We start from the raw sequence: 21,387 nt of genomic DNA on the forward strand, positions 1-21,387 counted from the left end.
ACACGCCCTTCAGGGAGAATCCCCTCGGGGTCGGTAGAAGCCACAGAAGAACTAAAGAGACGGGATAAGGCATCAGGCTTGGTGTTCCTATTTCCCGGGCGATAGGAAATCACGAACTCGAAACGAGCGAAAAACAACGCCCAACGAGCTTGACGTGCATTAAGTCGTTTGGCAGAACGGATGTACTCAAGGTTCTTATGGTCAGTCCAAACGACAAAAGGGACGGTCGCCCCCTCCAACCACTGTCGCCATTCGCCTATGGCTAAGCGGATGGCGAGCAGTTCGCGGTTACCCACATCATAGTTGCGTTCCGATGGCGACAGGCGATGAGAAAAGTAAGCGCAAGGATGGACCTTATCGTCAGACTGGAAGCGCTGGGACAGAATGGCTCCCACGCCCACCTCTGAAGCGTCAACCTCGACAATGAATTGTTTAGTGACGTCAGGAGTAACAAGGATAGGGGCGGATGTAAAACGCTTCTTGAGGAGATCAAAAGCTCCCTGGGCGGAACCGGACCACTTAAAGCAAGTCTTGACAGAAGTCAGAGCTGTGAGAGGGGCAGCCACTTGACCGAAATTACGAATGAAACGCCGATAGAAATTAGCGAAACCGAGAAAGCGCTGCAACTCGACACGTGACTTAGGAACGGGCCAATCGCTGACAGCCTGGACCTTAGCGGGATCCATCTGAATGCCTTCAGCGGAAATAACAGAACCGAGAAATGTGACAGAGGAGACATGAAAGGCGCACTTCTCAGCCTTCACGTAGAGACAATTCTCTAAAAGGCGCTGGAGTACACGTCGAACGTGCTGAACATGAATCTCGAGTGACGGTGAAAAAATCAGGATATCGTCAAGGTAAACGAAAACAAAGATGTTCAGCATGTCTCTCAGTACATCATTAACTAATGCCTGAAAGACAGCTGGAGCATTAGCGAGACCGAACGGCAGAACCCGGTATTCAAAATGCCCTAACGGAGTGTTAAACGCCGTTTTCCACTCGTCCCCCTCTCTGATGCGCACGAGATGGTAAGCGTTACGAAGGTCCAACTTAGTAAAGAACCTGGCTCCCTGCAGAATCTCGAAGGCTGACGACATAAGGGGAAGCGGATAACGATTCTTAACCGTTATGTCATTCAGCCCTCGATAATCCACGCAGGGGCGCAGAGTACCGTCCTTCTTCTTAACAAAGAAAAACCCCGCTCCGGCGGGAGAGGAAGAAGGCACCACGGTACCGGCGTCGAGAGAAACAGACAGATAATCCTCGAGAGCCTTACGTTCGGGAGCCGACAGAGAGTATAGTCTACCCCGAGGGGGAGTGGTCCCCGGAAGGAGATCAATACAACAATCATACGACCGGTGAGGAGGAAGAGAGTTGGCTCTGGACCGACTGAAGACCGTGCGCAGATCATGATATTCCTCCGGCACTCCTGTCAAATCACCAGGTTCCTCCTGAGTAGAGGGGACAGAAGAAACAGGAGGGATAGCAGACATTAAACACTTCACATGACAAGAAACGTTCCAGGATAGGATAGAATTACTAGACCAATTAATAGAAGGATTATGACATACTAGCCAGGGATGACCCAAAACAACAGGTGTAAAAGGTGAACGAAAAATCAAAAAGGAAATGGTCTCACTGTGGTTACCAGATACTGTGAGGGTTAAAGGTAGTGTCTCACATCTGATACTGGGGAGAAGACTACCATCTAAGGCGAACATGGGCGTGGGCTTCCCTAACTGTCTGAGAGGAATGTCATGTTTCCGAGCCCATGCTTCGTCCATAAAACAACCCTCAGCCCCAGAGTCTATCAAGGCACTGCAGGAAGCAGCCGAACCGGTCCAGCGTAGATGGACCGACAAGGTAGTACAGGATCTTGATGGAGAGACCTGAGTAGTAGCGCTCACCAGTAGCCCTCCGCTTACTGATGAGCTCTGGCTTTTACTGGACATGACATGACAAAATGTCCAGCAGAACCGCAATAGAGGCAAAGGCGGTTGGTGATTCTCCGTTCCCTCTCCTTAGTCGAGATGCGAATACCTCCCAGCTGCATGGGCTCAGTCTCTGAGCCGGTGGGAGGAGATGGTTGAGATGCGGAGAGGGGAAACACCGTTAACGCGAGCTCTCTTCCACGAGCTCGGTGACGAAGATCTACCCGTCGTTCTATGCGGATGGCGAGTGCAATCAAAGAGTCCACGCTGGAAGGAACCTCCCGGGAGAGAATCTCATCCTTAACCTCAGCGTGGAGTCCCTCCAGAAAACGAGCGAGCAACGCCGGCTCGTTCCAGTCACTGGATGCAGCAAGAGTGCGAAACTCTATAGAGTAATCCGTTATGGATCGATCACCTTGACATAGGGAAGCCAGGGCCCTGGAAGCCTCCTTCCCAAAAACTGAACGATCAAAAACCCGTATCATCTCCTCTTTAAAGTTCTGATAAACGTTAGAACACTCAGCCCTTGCCTCCCAGATAGCTGTGCCCCACTCCCGAGCCCGACCAGTAAGGAGTGATATGACGTAAGCGATCCGAGCTCTCTCTCTTGAGTATGTGTTGGGCTGGAGAGAGAACACAATATCACACTGGGTGAGAAAGGAGCGACACTCAGTGGGCTGCCCAGAGTAACATGGTGGGTTATTAACCCTAGGTTCCGGAGACTCGGAAGACCAGGAAGTAGCTGGTGGCACGAGACGAAGGCTCTGAAACTGTCCTGAGAGATCGGAGACCTGAGCGGACAGGGTCTCAACGGCATGACGAGCAGCAGACAATTCCTGCTCGTGTCTGCCGAGCATTGCTCCCTGGATCTCGACGGCAGTGTTGCGAGAATCCGTAGTCGCTGGGTCCATTCTTGGTCGGATTCTTCTGTTATGCTGGTGAATGAGGACCCAAAAGCGACGTAATAGAAACAGAGTCTTTATTCCAGTCTTAAACAAACAATAATTCTCCTGGATATTATTAAAGGTAAATCCAAAACAGGAAACTGAAATCCTCTCGTCAGTAGAGAGGAACGACTGGAGACGCGACCACAGACTGCAGGTCGCTTCAGGAAGGCACAGGCCGTAGCTGACATAGACACCTGCTCACACGCAGCATCTGAAGAAGGCAAAAACACGACAGGGCGGAACAAGGACACAGAACAGCAAACATCAAACAAGAATCCGACAAGGACAGAAGCGGAAAACAGAGGGAGAAATAGGGACTCTAATCAGAGGGCAAAATAGGGGACAGGTGTGAAAGAGTAAATGAGGTCGTTAGGAGAATGAGAAACAGCTGGGAGCAGGAACGGAACGATAGAGAGAGAGAGCGAGAGAGGGAAAGAGGGAGGGGGAGAGAGAGGGATAGAAAGAGGGAAAGAACCTAATAAGACCAGCAGAGGGAAGCACAGGGACAAGACATGATGATCAATGACAAAACATGACAATTACGTGGTCACTCCCAGTATTAATGGAATGATGTAGTCCATCCCAGTATTAATGGAATACTGTAGTCCATCCCAGTATTAATGGAATGATGTAGTCCATCCCAGTATTAATGGAATGCTGTAGTCCATCCCAGTATTCATGGAATGATGTAGTCCATCCCAGTATTAATGGAATGCTGTAGTCCATCCCAGTATTAATGGAATGATGTAGTCCATCCCAGTATTAATGGAATGATGTAGTCCATCCCAGTATTAATGGAATACTGTAGTCCATCCCAGTATTAATGGAATGCTGTAGTCCATCCCAGTATTAATGGAATGCTGTAGTCCATCCCAGTATTAATGGAATGCTGTAGTCCATCCCAGTATTAATGGAATGCTGTAGTCCATCCCAGTATTCATGGAATGATGTAGTCCATCCCAGTATTAATGGAATGCTGTAGTCCATCCCAGTATTAATGGAATGATGTAGTCCATCCCAGTATTAATGGAATGCTGTAGTCCATCCCAGTATTAATGGAATGATGTAGTCCATCCCAGTATTAATGGAATGATGTAGTCCATCCCAGTATTAATGGAATGCTGTAGTCCATCCCAGTATTAATGGAATGATGTAGTCCATCCCAGTATTAATGGAATGCTGTAGTCCATCCCCGTATTAATGGAATGCTGTAGTCCATCCCAGTATTAATGGAATGATGTAGTCCATCCCAGTATTAATGGAATGATGTAGTCCATCCCAGTATTAATGGAATGATGTAGTCCATCCCAGTATTAATGGAATGATGTAGTCCATCCCAGTATTAATGGAATACTGTAGTCCATCCCAGTATTAATGGAATGATGTAGTCCATCCCAGTATTAATGGAATGATGTATTTCCATCCCAGTATTAATGGAATGATGTAGTCCATCCCAGTATTAATGGAATGATGTAGTCCATCCCAGTATTAATGGAATGCTGTAGTCCATCCCAGTATTAATGGAATGCTGTAGTCCATCCCAGTATTAATGGAATGCTGTAGTCCATCCCAGTATTAATGGAATGATGTAGTCCATCCCAGTATTAATGGAATGCTGTAGTCCATCCCAGTATTAATGGAATGATGTAGTCCATCCCAGTATTAATGGAATGCTGTAGTCCATCCCAGTATTAATGGAATGATGTAGTCCATCCCAGTATTAATGGAATGCTGTAGTCCATCCCAGTATTAATGGAATGATGTAGTCCATCCCAGTATTAATGGAATGATGTAGTCCATCCCAGTATTAATGGAATGATGTAGTCCATCCCAGTATTAATGGAATGATGTAGTCCATCCCAGTATTAATGGAATGATGTAGTTATCAACTAATTCATCTTGGGCATGACATTAATATTTTTACTGGGAAAAGGATATAGACCACAAAGTAAAAGTTGCCAACAGATGTTGGTGTAACCAGGTGTGTGTTACAACAGTCTATTCAAGGTGTGTATTGCTGGTGATCTGCCTAATTAAGGTGTGTGTTTTACACCAGTCTAACAATGTATGTGTGTGTGTGTGTGTGCGTGTGCGTGTGTGTGCGTTCCAGGTGACCTGTCCCCGGTGCAGATGTCTCCAGTGGCCCAGTCTCAGTTCCTCCCTCTAGCCGAGGTCCTCTGCTGTGTCATCTCAGACATGAACTCCTCCAATATCACCGTCAACCAGGAAGCCCTCATCAGTCACATGACCAAGGCTCACCCAGGTAACTTATACAGATGTATAGGGAGAGCTTCATATCACTGCATACATTCAACCACAGGTGCTCCTGCAATAGAGTAATTGTAGGTGTCAAAAAGGGGAGAATTATATCTAGTGTACTAATGCTTAACGTGCAGTTTTAAGTCTGACTGTAAACTAGTTGAGTTCATCTGCCGATATACAGTAACTTTTATGAGATTTATAGGAGATAAACTGTATTAACTAATGAGGCTGATCTTCTCTCTCTCTTCCTGCCAGGTATGACCATCCCTACTCAGGACATCCTGTACAACGCTCTGGGTTCGTTGATCAAAGAGAGGAAGATCTACCACACAGGAGAGGGCTATTTCATTGTCACTCCTCAGACCTACTTTATCACCAACAGCCTGGTGAGAGAGAAGAGCTGGTGGACCTCAGGGTCTGGAGACAACGAGCTGCCATCCCCTCCCCCCATCACCTACCTGCTCAGTAATGACACCCTGGAGAGCCATTCACAGCCCCCTCTGGTGGCCCATTGCAAGTCCTGCAGCTGCTTTGCCCCTGCCCAGAACGTGACCAATCCTGCTACTACAACCACTACAGCCACCATGGTTCCTCCATCTCTCCCAGACCAGCACTCGGTTTCTGTTTCTATTAGCGAGTGCACAGGGAAGAGTCTAAAGTGGTCCCGGGACCACAAGCCTCAAGTCCAGCACCAGTCGACCTCGACGGCCGCAGACTACCAGGCTAGCGAGGTCAGCAAGACCACTACGGCTACTGCCGCCAGCCGCAAGGACAAACCGGGGAGGAGGTTTGGCCTCAGCCTCTTCAGGAGAAATGGAGGGAAGAAGGAGAAAGTGAAGAAAGAATATGCCTTGTTCTCGGGTCAGTTCCCTCCGGAGGAGTGGCCGGTGAGGGACGAGGAGGATCTGAACAATCTGCCCAGAGACCTGGAGCATGCCATCATCAGACGCATCAACCCTGAGCTCACTGTGGACAACCTGACACGCCACACTGTACTTATGAAGAAACTGGGGGAGAGAGGAGGGGAGAGAGGGACGGAAACAGAAAGACGAGGGGAAAGAGGGGTGGAAAGGGATAAAGGTTTGGACAAGGGGGACAGGGTAGACAGAGGGGACAAGGTGGTGGACAAGGGCATGTCCACTGAGATCCTGACCAGCTCCAAGCCCAGACAACAACACTCCTCCCGGCCCGTACTCGGAGCAGGGGTTGGGGGCAGGAGATCTACTTCCAAGGCGTCTCGCAGCAAGAGAACGCATTCCTCCGGGGAGAAACAGAAAGACAGGTTGAAGACTAAGGCCCCAGTGTGTGTGGATGTGGACCTAGACAGGGATGACCTGGTCCCCTCTCGCCTCAGACCTGAGGTCCCTATCCATGAACCAGACCATAGAGATGATCCAGGAGCGGTGGAGGGGAAAAGCCTCTATAAGAAACGCATTGACAACCCCTTTGAGGGTCAACCACCTGGGAAAGATACAACCCCAACCCAGACTGTGGCCCCTAGCATGACCCACAAAGAACAGAGGAGGAGAGAGGGAAAGGAAGCGAAGGAGGGGAAAGAGAGGAAGACTTCAGGAGGAGGCAGGAGAGAACGAGTGGGACACCGCTCCAAATCCTGGGACCCGCACAAAGCCAAAGCGACCGCTGATGACACAGAGCATGCTGGAAAGTCTTATACAACCGAGGACAGGTCATGTGACCGTCTCCACTCGAGGGTGTTCACCACCGACCCCCTACTCCTGCACCCCTCTGACACCAAACCCCCCAGAGAATTACCGTCAGACTACAGCTCGGCATACCCCCAGAGTAGCACCCTAAGGATAGACGACAAGGTTAGATATCAGAGGGAGAGAAAGAACAGAGGGAGGGACAGCAGGGAGGGAGGGAAGGAGAAGGAGGGAAAGCATAGAACGACACAGCAAGCAGAATATGGCAGTACAACGGACCATAGACACCCAGCAGTAACAAGCCAAACCCTAGACTCTGATGCCAACCTCCCTAGTACCCACCTCTATGACCCAGTCCCTGCCCATCCGTGCGACCCGGCCGTGCCCTGGCCAAAGCCTGCTGTGCATCGCAGGCACTCCTTCAAACACACTGACACACAGGGAGACCTAACCCACAGGCCTGACCTGCTCTCCTCTCACCAACAGGCTTGCAGTACCACCCCCAACCAGCATGGTCTGGTACACAGCAGTGGTGGCAGTAGAGAGCACAGGAGTCCAGGTCATGAGCATGAGGACATTGATGGGTTAATGGTGGAGAGTAATGGCTTTATGATAGAGAGTGATGAGTTTATAGAAGATGATCACAGGCTTTACCAGAGAGCAGAGGAAGAAGATGAGGATGCCTGTAGTTCTCTGTATCTGAGTGAAGAGGGAGTCATTGACAACAGAGAGATCTATCAAACACGAATGTCTCACTATCATGACTCTCAGTCCCTCTACCATGATCCTCAGACCATATACCAAGACACTCACTTCGACCACCAAGACCCTACTCACTACCAGGACCAACCTCACTCCTCTTACCACGAGCCCCAACCCCACTTCCCCGACCCCCATTCTCTCCAAGGAGACTGGGATAGCACTTATGCGGAGGAGCACTCTTCTACCATCCACCAATACCCCTCTCTGTCCCCTCACAGCCCCCACGGACAGGATGAGGAGAGGTGCGTCAGAGTGAGCCGCTCTACCCTTAGCCACCTCAGCCAGCCGTCACCAGGGACCCACAGCGATCCCAGCCCCAGGCGAGGAGCCCCGATCCTTGGGGAGCGACGGCAGGACGCCAGCCTCTCCCTGGAGGGTTTGGAGCATGCTGGGGCGGCAGACAGCAGCATATTTGACTACTGCCAGACCAGCGAGGTGGAGTCTGACGCTGAGACCCTCCATAAGTCAGCAGACGAGGGGGACGGGGAGTCGGCTCACTGGGGTTGCGGAGTAGAGGAAGACGGGGAGGAAAAGGGGGGCTGTGAGACCCTGAAGGAGAGAGGAGGCCTTCAGAGCTCAAGTATCAGTCTGGGCATGTCCAGTGGAGCCGGAGGGGGAAAGATGATGGGGGAGGCAGGGGAGAGTCAGAGCAACACAGGAGACAGCGGGATAGACTCGCCACGGTTAGTTTCTTTGTATTAATCATCATCGAACATCAATGGATTGCAGTTATAACACTTTTAACAAAAGGTCTCATTATATTTTGTGAAGGGATTGTGACAATTTGCACTACCTATTTATTATTAATTGACCATGATATTCACCAGCATTAGTCTTTTTTATGAAAGACAAAATACTCTTATATCTTCTCTTCTCCCTTAATGAATATGCCCCAGGAATGGAACTGTTCCGGGCAGCAGGACCTATCCTCCTCCCATACTCTCCTCTCCTGTTCTAAGGTCCCAGTCTGCCAGAAACACATAGAGGCATTTGGCCCTTAAATCCCCTGTTTATTTGTCTTCTCACCTGTGACCTAGACCCCTTTCTCCAGCTGTAAACCTAGGCTCTGTCTGTGGCTGAGGTAGAGGCAACAGGGCCTACAGGGCCAACTGCCTATAGCGCTGGCCCAGGGAGGGTGGAGGAATGTGGAGCTGCAGTGAAAATAAGCTGAGGCTGGAGGTAGTTAGATGACCATTGGCCCTGGTCGGCGGTGTGCCTTCCCTCTCTTCCCTTTTCATGTAAATGGATATAAAGCTGAACAAACACCCCGTAGCCAATTAGACCAGGCAGTATTTATACAGAGGGGGATGATTACTGTGAATAATGAATGGGTAAACCCTCACGTTTAACATTGAAGAGGGGAAAAGTTTTGCATGAACTTTTAAAGAACTTGGCTTTTTCCCTTTTGTGGTGAAGAGTAGTTTTTTTTCACCCTGAATTTCACAGTATAGTTAGTACCTGATTAGGTATCCCCTTCCCCTTTCCCTGAATGTGAATGTGTGTCTATCAGTGTATTCCATATTGTATTTCTATCCTACTGATATGGTTCATCTCCCCACAGGAGCTTGTTGTGTGCGTTTTATAATTTATACTATGCATTTACACTCGGTTCTTCTATGTTTCTCCCTACAGCACCCGTGTGACTCTGGCAACCAACAACACAGTGATTCTGGAGGGTCTAAAGAGGAGAGGTTTCCTACAGAACCTGGAGAAACTGCACTCCAAGAGCTCCGCCATGAGACCACAGAGCTCTTTGCTACAGCTCACACCAGTCATGAACGTATAGAAACCATAGGTCCCCCGAGTGCATCTCCGAGGGAGGGACAATAAGCTCCCTGACGCAGCTCTGTGTGATGGCCCATGAGTCCCATGATGCAGCGCCGTCTGTTCCGCCATCAGAAAGCGTGGGAAGTAAGAAGAATGTGCAATCAGATATGGTGTTCACAGCCTATCTTCATGGACATTCCAGCATCTGCTTGTTTCACTGCTGTCATAAACTTGCTGTGAACATCTAGCTTTTCCTCATTGTCTATGCTGGTTAGTTATCCAGTCCTCCCAGGATAGTGTATAAGAGCAACTTGTGGGTGCTCAACCCAGACCTGCCCCAGTGGATGTCCTTGTATATTATATTCCTCCCCTTTCTGTATATAACATTTAACAGGAATATCCTGAGACGTATTCGGCTAACGACTAGTGAATCTGCTGCAATGAATGCATGATCAATCGATAGGTGGATGTAGGAGGTAAGTACTATGAGTTTGCATGGTCCTTCCACTAGGCCTGAAATTGAATTTTCATACCTTTCCTTGTAGCCATGTGTAACAAAAATAAATATTTATGTACCACACAAGCCACCGCCTCACTGAATGTTTTGTTGACATTTAAGAAATTAAGTAGTACCTTTTGCTTCTCCATGTAACCCTTCCTCCACCAGCATCTAGGGCTTAGCTTTTTAAGTCCTGGGTATAGGTGGAGGCTCCAGGGACAAGGTGTACATGGAGAGAAATCCCAGCCACATCAACATGGCTCTGGGAGAGCTCGGGTTAGGAATTGAGGTGGTTTAGTGTTGGGTGATTGCGAGATGACGTGGGTTGTTTAACTTGTTTTTGTTTTTTTTAATCATTTTTTAAAATCAGGTCATTGCTAAACATTGGGACTTTTACAACTAGAAGGGACGGCTATAATTTTTGTTGGGAATGAGGTAAGCAAACCTTAGACAAGGCTGCCCCCAATTGGACGCAGTAAAAAATAAATGGAGGTATGTTTGAAAACTCAAATGAGCCAATGGTTACAGTAGTCTGTGGGGGAGGCAAAAGCGTTGTCACTTACATAACTCAGAAATTCGCACAAATATTTAAGTGGAAGGAAGTTTTCAAATCACATGGATTAATGAATATTAAACTTCTACATTGGCCCTGCCCACTATTGTATTTTTAGGACATCCCAAACTGAGTCAACATGTAACAAGAAGCATGTGGGTTTCATTACCAGACTTAGATTTATATCAAAATAACAAATCAAACAAAAGAAACCATTGATGCAATGTTGACAGTCAACTTTTATTTATCCATATATGTAGCAGTCAGAAATGTGGGGAGAGGTGGAGCTGGGTGGGACCTCTACTGTAAGCAGAGTCATATAGGGATCAAAAACATTCTAACTCACTTCCTTAATTCAACCTTGAAGAAAATCTACATTGAAGGCCAATCAACAAAGACAGGAGAGAAAATGAAATGACAATGAAGATGTAACAGTGTGCAAACACAATGTACATAGAAGCCCCAAAATAATAAAGTAATGACATCAACTTAAAATAATGGGTGTAAATTAAGAATAAAGGAGTTGCCAAAACATAAGTTTTTGTTTGTTTTATGACAGTTCGGCATACATTTCTACAGCATGCAGTAAGGCACCTATCTAACACAAGGAATAAGCCTATGCTACCGTTTGAAGCACAACTGTTATTCAAAAAGGGGTAAAAGAATAAAGGCTGCTCAATTTTTAAAAATCCTTCCAAAAAACAGTATAATAGCTATTCTTCCCTTTCAAAATGACCCAAACCATATTAAAAAAAATAAAGTTTTTTTAATTTTTTATATATACACACAGAACAGTAAATAAAAAGCGTAATCCCAAGGAATTTGGAAAACCTGGAAGTTCAAAATCAAGAGTGGTGTCACTAAAAGCAACCTATAGTCATCTAGATAGGTAGTAAACACAATCTATTATTACACTGTCCAATTTGGTCACTTCTACTCCCAAAACCATTCAGTGAAATCAACTATAATTCTATACACTGCTAATTGAATGAGTAAAGAAATAGCAAGAAATAACTCTTGAACATCCGAGTCCATCGTCTATCTAATAATGATGTTACATTTGGTGCTGAAACAGAGAGAACTGGATAGGGAATCAATTAAAAACAGACACAAGTCAACTTCAGATAATGCTACCAGATAGTTTATTTTTTTACGATGCATTTTGTCCATTTCTCCTTTTCATGACTGTTAATTGCATCCCAAAAATACAGAGGCTTGAGGCAGTATTGCTCTCCACACTTTAGCTGTACAGTACAGACCACATCACCGGGTACATACCCATCCACATAGAGCTGCATCTCACTGGATGGAAACCCAGATATGACAGTATGTACATACGAGAGCAGTAGCAACATTTCCTGGTAGCTCTGTAACAAAAACAATTAATGAAAAGGAATATGGAGAAGGGAGGTGAGAGATTACGTGGATGTTACTATAAAAGAAAAATACATCTAATTTCTGGAACAAAACTGCACAGTAGTCACCTATACAGATATATAAAAAAGGATAAATCAACAATTATTTACATAGGATTTGTCTCCCCCCATGAGTTTACAGGTGGTAAGATGGGTTAAAAAAAATGCACATTTGAAAAATTGCTCATTTATGCCATCAAGACAGTATGACTTGATCGCAAGTTGCATCAGTAGCCAAGAGTGGGAGATTGACCTCAACGAAGGTTAAATTGGAAATGCACTCCATTTAGTAGGGGGAGAATTATGCAAGAGTGAAATAACTACAAGTGTTTCTCTCCGTTAGTCAGGTAACATTTATCATCTAGATTATCAAATCATTTTTCTTTTCTTTAAAAGCAATCAATCAAAAAGAGGGGGTTCTGGAGCGAAAGTCACAATCACAAAGGAGAAATACAGGCTCATTCAAAATGTCTCACACAATTTATTCAAAACTAACTGATCTGAAAGTCCTAGGAACTTGTCAAGCAACCCAACTTCAACAGCTCATCTGTAAAGGGTTATTATAAGTTCAGGCTAGAACTTGTATTTCTCTTTTTCTCCTTTTGAAAAGGATATTTTGGTTGTGTCATTGTCCATTTGTATCGACTGATCCACACAGAGACAAATTAAACTCTGCCCCTGACCACTACACTGTTACTGGGAGAGCTGCCCGGGTTTTATTGGCTGTAGTCCTTGTCGTCTGGAGCTCGGGACCGAACAGAAACATCACAGGGGTGGGTGTCGGTCAGGGCTGTGTGTGAGTGAGAGACAGAGTAGGTGTGTGTAGGGATCTCACTGGTCAATGTGGATTCTATGATGCCTGGAGAGAGAGGATGAATGGTTGAAGCCTTTTCCACACTGGGAGCACCTGTATGGCTTCTCGCTGGCCAGGATACGCTGTTTGAGGATGGTGGTGTGGGGGAATCCCTTCGTCGAGGGAACTGCACTGTACTGCTGCTGCACCACTACCTGTTGCTGCTGCTGCTGCTGCTGCTGCTTCTCCTCCTGGTGAACACGCTGGTGCCTGGACAGGGAAGAGGAGTGGTTGAACCTCTTCCCACAGTGGCCGCAGGTGTAGCTCTTCCCCTCCGAGTGGACTCTTTGGTGGCGGGACAGGGAGGAGGAATGATTGAAGCTCTTGTCGCAGTGGTTGCAGGTGTACGGTTTGTCTCCCGCGCCTCCCCCTCCCCCCTGGTGCATCCTTGACTGCTGCTTCATAGTGGACCCGTAGGAGAAGGCCTTGCCCTGGGGAGGGGAGGAGTAGATGCGTGCCTCCAGGTGGACCTTGTGGTGCCGGGAGAGCGAGGAGGAGTGGTTGAAGCTCTTGTCGCACTGGGCGCAGGAGTAGGGTTTCCCACCCGAGTGGACCAGTTGGTGTTTCTTAAGGTGGCGCTTGCGGACAAAGCTCTTCCTGCACTGGTTGCACTTGTAAGGCTTCTCCCCAGAGTGGATGCGCTGGTGCTCCCGCAGGGTTGCGGCTGCGGCAAAGCACTTCCCGCACTGTGTGCAGCGGTGAGGCTTGTCCCCTGCGTGGGTTTTCTGGTGCTGCTTCAGGCTAGAGGCCGTGGTGAAGCCCTTTCCGCACTGGGAACAGGTGAAGGGCTTCTCCCTGGCGTGGAGCTCCTGGTGCTTTTTGAGGTGGCGCCGGCGGATGAAGCTCTTCCTGCACTGGGTACACTTGTACGGCTTATCCTCCGAGTGCATCTTCATGTGCTCCCGCAGGGTGATGGCCGCCGCGAAGCTCTTGCCGCATTCCGAGCAACGGTGGGGCTTCTCCGGGCTGTGGATCATCTGGTGAGACTTGAGGTTGAAAGCGTCGATTACCCCCTTTCCCACCATCTCCACGCCTGTGGTGGCATACGCTTTCTCCTTCATGTGGATCTTCATGTGCTGCTTGAGGCTCGACTCCACAGCGAAGCTATCGCCACAGTGCACGCAGATATAAGGGTTGGTGGCCTTGTGGATCTCGAAGTGCTGGTGCAGGTCGGCCATGCTGCCGAAGATCTCTCCGCACTCGTTGCATTGCAGGCCGTGGGCCTCGTGGATAACCACGCCATTCTCGGACTCCACCGTCAGCTCGCCGCCCACGTGGTCCGACTCCACCTTAACCACATGTTCAGTCTCGGTTTTTAGCAGCACCTCTCCCAGCAGCGCCTCCCCCTTGCCCCCGCCCCCCATGGTGAAGCACTGGATCTCCCCGTGGTGGTCCGGCTTGGTCACGTAGTCGTGGTCAGTCTCTGTGACGATGGCATCCACACAGGCCACGGCAGTGAGCCCTTGGATCTTGGCCAGGTCGGCCCCGTGGATCTCCAGCTCCAGGCCACGTTTCTCCTCCGTCATGATCTCTGTCTCGGCCGCATAATGCAGGTCAACCTGGCTGTGGGCAATGACACACTCCGACCCCAGCGTGTCAAGGCCGGGTGTGTCACACTCAGTCTCTGAATCGGCCATGAGAACACACTCCAGCCCGACGACCTCCGTTTTAGAGCCGGACGGGAAGCTTAGAGGGACTTGGGGTAGGAAGAGATCCACTTAGTATGGCTAGCACAACAGGGTTGGTAGTAGTGCTTAGATTCTCAGTCAGAGACCTGTCAGGTGGAAGCAATATAAGATACAGATTAAGTGATGTGACATTGAGCTATCATTTACATCTCAACTAAGTGTTTCCATGCTAATGACGTGAACAGTAGTACTGTAGAACAGTTTCAATGCTACGGATACTAAAGCACAGAGCTGCTGGTGTAACAGTAATAGATTCAATTATAGGTATTTATCCTCGCAGAAAAAGGCAGAATGCTGTTCAGTTTGTGCAATACAAACCAAGAAAACATCTGAAACTTTATAAGGAGCCATAGCTTCTGCACTGACACACTTGTTATTAGCCAGATATCTAGCCAGCCAAGACCCCCAGCTAGCAATAATTTAAGGCTAACTAGCCAAGTGACTAGGGTACCAGTGTCAACAATACACAGAACAAAATAAAATTACAAAATACTTGTATTTATTCTGCAGAGACAAAGGGTGTATCCCGTAATCTAACAAAGGGCAAACATTTCACGAATTTAGAAATTATTTTAAACAGTTGAAATACATTAATACTTCGTTAGCTGGCTATAAATTGCTATCTAGCGGGCTAAATGTTATTTAGCACCAAAGTTATGCGCAAGAGCTGAGGCTACCTAGGCAGATGCAGAATGGATATCATGCAATTACTGACTAACCGATATAAAAGATGGACGAGAGTTTCACATAAGCCTTAAGTTCACAAAAAATGTGAAATGGCATGAAAATAGTCTAAACACATTCTTTAACTAGGTAGACCAACATAACATTAACCACCTTGGCTACATAGCCAACATTAGCCCGCTAGTTAGCTGGCTAGGGGAGGGGAAAACAACTTGACGACACAGCATTGTTAGCGGCTAATGTTTGTCGAGTTAGCGCGCTAACTAGCTTTGTAGCTGATAACTAGCTGGCTAGTTAGTTAGCCGCATGGCTGAACAACAAATCAAGAGTTTCCCCCTCATATGTGCAACAAACCTTACATTCACCAAAGTAATTTTTCCACGGTTACGAATACAATAACGAATGCGGAAACCCTGACCCAGCTTGTGCGCAGTTTTAACAGGCCATCTTGTCTATGCCACACCACCACTTTCCAGCTAGCCAGGAAACATAAGATGGCTGCCGCTACGCTAGTTTCCGCCCTTCAAAGCGCATTTCAGAACTACGAGGGGGTTTCCCAAAAGTATTACAAAACCCATATTTAAGTAACGGTAGGATGAGCCACAAAGGCAGAAAATACATTTGTATACAACCCAAATATACAACACCGAGGTGCAGATGGGGTAGTTTTTCGCCATAATCCGATAAATCAGCCTGAAACAAAGATGGCTAACATTATCCGGGCGAGGAGTTTTCGCCTCGCTAAAAAGCCCGGGAAAGGCGACCCCATTTTATATAACAATGCATAACAAAGCACGGCTCAAATGCCTTCGAAATCATAAAATACACACAAGACGAATGGCTTATAATCTTAGTTAATTCAATTTACCAATGTATTGCAAGATTGAGAACGTTCGAGCACCAAGCTACCCAAATATCCTCGAGATGCGACAGCATTCCATGAGCATATTTTCAGCCCACATTCAGTATGGCCTAGCCTCGCGAGCTACTGCGCTAGCGTACTTTGCTAGCAGGCTACCTAGCCTAGATATCAAGCTAACTAGCTGGCTATATTCCTAGCCAGCAAGTACATACGGGGCCCGAGGTCCATTTTCTTGGGACCGTCACTGGGTGAAAATGAGTCACAGAAGTAAAATAACATTTGATAGTGGAATATTTTCAATTTGTGCAGAATTTAGGAATATATAACTTAACTAGATATCTGAATAGAAAATAAACGTGTACACAATGATCAACTAATCCTATACCCTGTTAATAGTCAACCTAAACAGACAAAATAAACAGCTGATTGGGATATTAATTAGTGTAGGTCCGCAGGGTACCCACCTCTTTGTCTTCGGGGTATGATGAAACAAAAAGTTTAAGGGCTCTGCACAACCGATTTCTCCTGGATGCTTGCTTGCGACTGACTGTCTGCAACGTCTTCCTCTCTCGCTTTCTGTAGAGCTTGCGCCACTGATCTTCTGGCGCCAACAACGCATTGTAGCTTGTCACTGGCACATCAATCAAGACTGCCCTCTATAGCCCCGGAGTAAAACATCGATTCAGGCCACTAAGGTTTAGGCCGATTGTCTACTGTACAAAGTCGCCTTCACTACCCTCCTCTCTTCTATCCCCCCTATTCTCTCACTCTCTCTCGCTCAATTCAATTCAAAGGGTTTTATTGGCAAGGGAAACATATGTTTACATTGCCAAAGCAAGTGAAATACATAATAAACAAAAGTGAAATAATCAATCAGTAAACAGGGAACATTACACACAAAAGTTTCAAAAGAATATAGACATTTCACATGTCATATTATGGCTATGTACAGTGTTGTAGTGATGTGCAAATATACTGAACAAAAATATAAATGCAACATGCAAACATTTAAAAGATTTTACTGAGTTACAGTTCATATAAGGAAATCAGTCAATTGAAATACATTCAATAGGCCCTAATCTATGGATTTCACATGACTGGGAATACAGATATGCATCTGTTGGTCACAGATACCTTAAAAAAAGGTAGGGGCCTGGATCAGAAAACCAGTCTATATCTATTGTGCCCACCATTTGCCTCATGCAATGTGATTCATCTTCTTCACATAGAGTTGATCAGGCTGTTGATTGTGGCCTGTGGAATGTTGTCTCTCTCCTCTTCAATGGCTCTGCGAAGTTGCTGGATATTGGCGGGAAATGGAACACGCTGTCGTACACGTCGATCCAGAGCATCCCAAACATTCTCAATGGGTGACATGTCTGGTGAGTATCCAGGCCATGGAAGAACTGGGACATTCCAGAAATTCGGTACATATCCTTGCGACATGGGGCTGTGCATTATCATGCTGAAACATGAGGTGATGGCTGCAGATGAATGGCATGAAAATGGGCATCAGGATCTCGTCAAGGTATCTCTGTGCATTCAAATTGCCACGATAAAATACAATTGTATTTGTTGTCTGTAGCTTAAGCCTGCCCATACCATAACCCCACTGCCATCATGGGGCACTCTATTCACAACATTGACATCAGCAAACAGCTCGCCCACATGACGCCATACAGGTTGTCTGCAGTTGTAAGGTCGGTTCGACGTACTGCAAAATTCTGTAAAACGACGTTGGAGGTGGCTTATGGTAGAGAAATTAACATTCAGTTCCCTGGCAACAGCTCTTGTGGACATTCCTGCAGTTAGCAATAGCCAATAGCTCCCTCAAAGGGTTAGGGTTATGTACAAGTTGAGATACTGGGGTGCAAAGGAGCAAGATCAATAAATACCGTATGCTGATGAGGTAGATTGGATGGACTATTTACAGATGAGCTATGTACAGGTGCAGTGATCTGTGAGCTGCTCTGATAGCTGGTGCTTAAAGCTAGTGAGGGAGGTAAGAGTCTCCAGCTTCAGAGATTTTTGCAGTTCGTTCCAGTCATTGGCAGCAGAGAACTGTAAGGAGAGGCGGCCAAAGGAAGAATTGGCTTTGGCGGTGACAAGTGAGATATACCTGCTGGAGCGGATGCTACGGGTGGGTGCTGCTATGGTGACCAGTGAGCTGAGATAAGGTGGGGCTTTACCTAGCAGAAACTTGTAGATGACCTGGAGCCAGTGGGTTTGGCGACGAGTATGAAGCGAGGGCCAGCCAACGAGAGCGGTGGGTAGTATATGAGGCTTTGGTGACAAAACGGATGGCACTGTGATAGACTGCATCCAATTTGTTGAGTAGAGTGGTGGAGGCTATTTTGTAAATGACATCGCCAAAGTCAAGAATCGGTAGGATGGTCAGTTTTACGAGGGTATGTTTGGCAGCATGATTGGAGGATGCTTTGTTGCGAAGTAGGAAGCCTATTCTAGATTTAATTTTGGATTGGAGATGCTTAGTGTGAGTCTGGAAGGAGAGTTTACAGTCTAACCAGACACCTAGGTATTTGTAGTTGTTCACATATTCTAAGTCAGAACTGTCCAGAGTAGTGATGCTAGTCGGGCGGGCGGGTGCGGGCAGCGATCGGTTGAAGAGCATGCATTTACTTTTACTTGCATTTAAGAGCAGTTGGAGGCCACGGAAGGAGAGTTGTATGGCATTGAAGCTCATCTGGAGGTTAGTTAACACAGTGTCCAACGAAGGGCCAGAGGTATACAGAATGGTGTCGTCTGCGTAGAGGTGGATCAAAGAATCACCAGCAGCGAGAGCGACATCATTGATGTATACAGAGAATAGAGTCGGCCCAAGAATTGAACCCTGTGGCACCCCCATAGAGACTGCCAGTGGTCCAGATAACAGGCCCTCCGATTTGACACACTGAACTATATCTAAGAAGTAGTTGGTGAACCAAGCGAGGCAATCATTTGAGAAACCAAGGCTGTTGAGTCTGCCAATAAGAATGTTGTGATTGACAGAGTCGAAAGCCTTAGCCAGGTTGATGACTACGGCTGCACAGTAATGTCTCTTATCGATGGCGGTTATGATATTGTTTAGGACCTTGAGCGTGGCTGAGGTGCACCCATGATCAGCTCTGAAACAAGATTGCATAGCGGAAAAGGTATGGTGAGATTCTAAATGGTCGGTAATCTGTTTGTTAACTTGGCTTTCAAAGACCTTAGAAAGGCAGGGTAGAATAGATATAGGTCTGTAGCAGTTTGGGTCTGGAGTGTCTCCCCTTTGAAGAGGGGGATGACCGCGGCAGCTTTCCAATCTATGGGAATCTCAGATGTTACGAAAGAGAGGTTGAACAGGCTAGTAATAGGGGTTGCAACAATTTCGGCAGATCATTTTAGAAAGAGAGGGTCCAGATTGTCTAGCCTGGCTGATTTGTAGGGGTCCAGATTTTGCAGCTCTTTCAGAACATCAGCTATCTGGATTTGGGTGAAGGAGAAGTGGGCGAGTTGCTGTGGGGAGAGCAGGACTGTTGACTGGGGTAGGGGTAGCCAGGTGGAAAGCATGGCCAGCCGTAGAAAAATGCTTATTCACATTCTCAATTATTGTGGATTTATCGGTAGTGACAGTGTTTCCTATCCTCAGTGAGGTGGGCAGCTGGGAGGAGGTGCTCTTATTCCCCATGGACTTTACAGTGTCCCTGAACTTTTTGGGGTATGTACTACAGGATGCAAATTTCTGTTTGAAAAAGCTAGCCTTAGCTTTCCTAACTGCCTGTGTATATTGGTTCCTAACTTCCCTGAAAAGTTGCATATCACAGGGGCTATTCGATGCTAATCCAGAACGCCACAGGATGTTTTTGTGCTGGTCAAGAGCAGACAGGTCTGGAGTGAACCAAGGGCTATATCTATTCCTGGTTCTACATTTTTTGAATGGAGCATGCTTATTTAAGATGGTGAGGAAGGCACTTTTACAGAATAACCAGGCATCCTCTACTGACGGGATGAGGTCAATGTCATTCCAGGATACCCCGGCCAGGTCAATTAGAAAGGCCTGTTCGCTGAAGTGTTTTAGGGAGGGTTTGAGTGATGAGGGGTGGTCGTTTGACCGCAGACCCGTTACGGATGCAGGCAATGAGGCAGTGATCACTGAGATCTTGAAAACAGCAGAGGTGTATTTGGAGGGCGAGTTAGTTAGGATGATATCTATGAGGGTGCCCGTGTTTACGGATTTGGGGTTGTACCTGGTAGGTTCATAGATAATTTGTGTGAGAATGAGGGCATCAAGCTTAGATTGTAGGATGGCCAGGGTGTTAAGCATGTCCCAGTTTAGGTCACCTGGCAGCACGAGCTCAGAAGATAGATGGGGGGCAATCAATTCACATATGGTGTCCAGGGCACAGCTAGGGGCAGAGGGTGGTCTATAGCAAGCAGCAATGGTGAGAGACTTGTTTCTGGAAAGGTGAATTTTTAGAAGTAGAAGCTCGAATTGTTTTGGTACAGACCTGGATAATAAGATAGCCTGCAGAGTTCTATCTCTGCAGTAGATTGCAACACCGCCCCCTTTGGCATTTCTATCTTGGCGGAAAATGTTATAGTTAGGGATGGAAATTTCAGGGTTTTTGGTGGTTTTCCTAAGCCAGGATTCAGTCACGGCTAAGACATCCGGGTTGGCAGAATGTGCTAAAGCAGTGAATAAAGCAAACTTAGGGAGTAGGCTTCTAATGTTAACATGCATGAAACCAAGGCTTTTACGGTTACAGAAGTCAACAAATGAGAGCACCTGGGGAGTAGGAGTGGAGCTAGGCACTGCAGGTCCTGGATTAACCTCTACATCACCAGAGGAACAGAGGAGAAGTAGGATAAGGGTACGGCTAAAGGCTATAAGAACTGGCCGTCTAGCACGTTCGGAACAGAGAGTAAAGGGAGCAGGTTTCTGGGCACGATAGCATAGATTCAAGGCATAATGTACAGACAAAGGTATGGTAGGAAGAGAGTACATTGGAGGTAAACTTAGGCATTGAGTAATGATGAGAGAGATATAGTCTCTAGAGACGTTTAAACCAGGTGATGTCATCGCATATGTGTGGGAGGTGGAACAACATGGTTGGTTAAGGCATATTGAGCAGGGCTAGAGGCTCTACAGTGAAATAAGACAGTAATCACTAACCAGGACAGTAATGGACAAGGCATATTGATATTAGAGAGAGGCATGCGTAGCCAAGTGATCGTTTGGATCCAGTGAGTGGTTGGGCTGGCTGGGGACACGGCGATTCAGACAGTTAGCAGGCCGGGGGTAGCAAGCGAGCAGTTATCAGGCCGGGGCTAGCAAGCTAGCATAAGGGCTTTAGAGGGACGTCGCGATGGGGGAAAGTCTGTTTTTGCCTCCTTGTGCGGTGACGTCGATAGACCAGTCGTGGAATTAGTAGGGTTCTAAGTAGCAGAGGGGTCCAAGTCCAATTGGCAAAATGGGTATAGTGGTCCAAGAAACTGGCTGATGGATCAGCTAACAGTC

At 47.1% G+C, this 21,387-nt stretch overlaps 2 protein-coding genes across 2 annotated transcripts in view; one reads left to right on the plus strand and one right to left on the minus strand.

Moving 5' to 3' along the window:
- The window catches only part of LOC139562403 (storkhead-box protein 1-like), a 58,647-nt gene extending 48,731 nt beyond the window's left edge, over positions 1 to 9,916 (plus strand). Inside the window, exons 2-4 of the mRNA XM_071380103.1 lie at positions 4,989 to 5,141; positions 5,396 to 8,249; positions 9,199 to 9,916. Of these exons, the coding sequence (XP_071236204.1) occupies positions 4,989 to 5,141; positions 5,396 to 8,249; positions 9,199 to 9,352 (3,161 nt within the window). The 3' untranslated portion in view covers positions 9,353 to 9,916. The remainder of the gene's footprint in view (positions 1 to 4,988; positions 5,142 to 5,395; positions 8,250 to 9,198) is intronic.
- Positions 9,917 to 10,606: 690 nt separating this feature from the next.
- LOC139562712 (zinc finger protein 345-like) lies at positions 10,607 to 16,496 on the minus strand. The gene is made up of 2 exons (XM_071380660.1): positions 16,352 to 16,496; positions 10,607 to 14,427 (listed from the first exon to the last, which is right to left on the minus strand). Exon 2 carries the CDS (start codon positions 14,288 to 14,290, stop codon positions 12,632 to 12,634), a length of 1,659 nt encoding a protein of 552 aa, XP_071236761.1. The 5' UTR covers positions 14,291 to 14,427; positions 16,352 to 16,496; the 3' UTR covers positions 10,607 to 12,631.
- Positions 16,497 to 21,387: the final 4,891 nt, after the last annotated feature.

Source organism: Salvelinus alpinus, chromosome 32 (assembly GCF_045679555.1).
Source record: "Salvelinus alpinus chromosome 32, SLU_Salpinus.1, whole genome shotgun sequence".
In the NCBI taxonomy this organism is placed as follows: domain Eukaryota; kingdom Metazoa; phylum Chordata; class Actinopteri; order Salmoniformes; family Salmonidae; genus Salvelinus; species Salvelinus alpinus.

What these genes read in the sequence shown, in the direction of transcription:
- LOC139562712 (XM_071380660.1), bottom strand. Translation starts at nt 14,290, where the DNA reads ATGGCCGATTCAGAGACTGAGTGTGACACACCCGGCCTTGACACGCTG.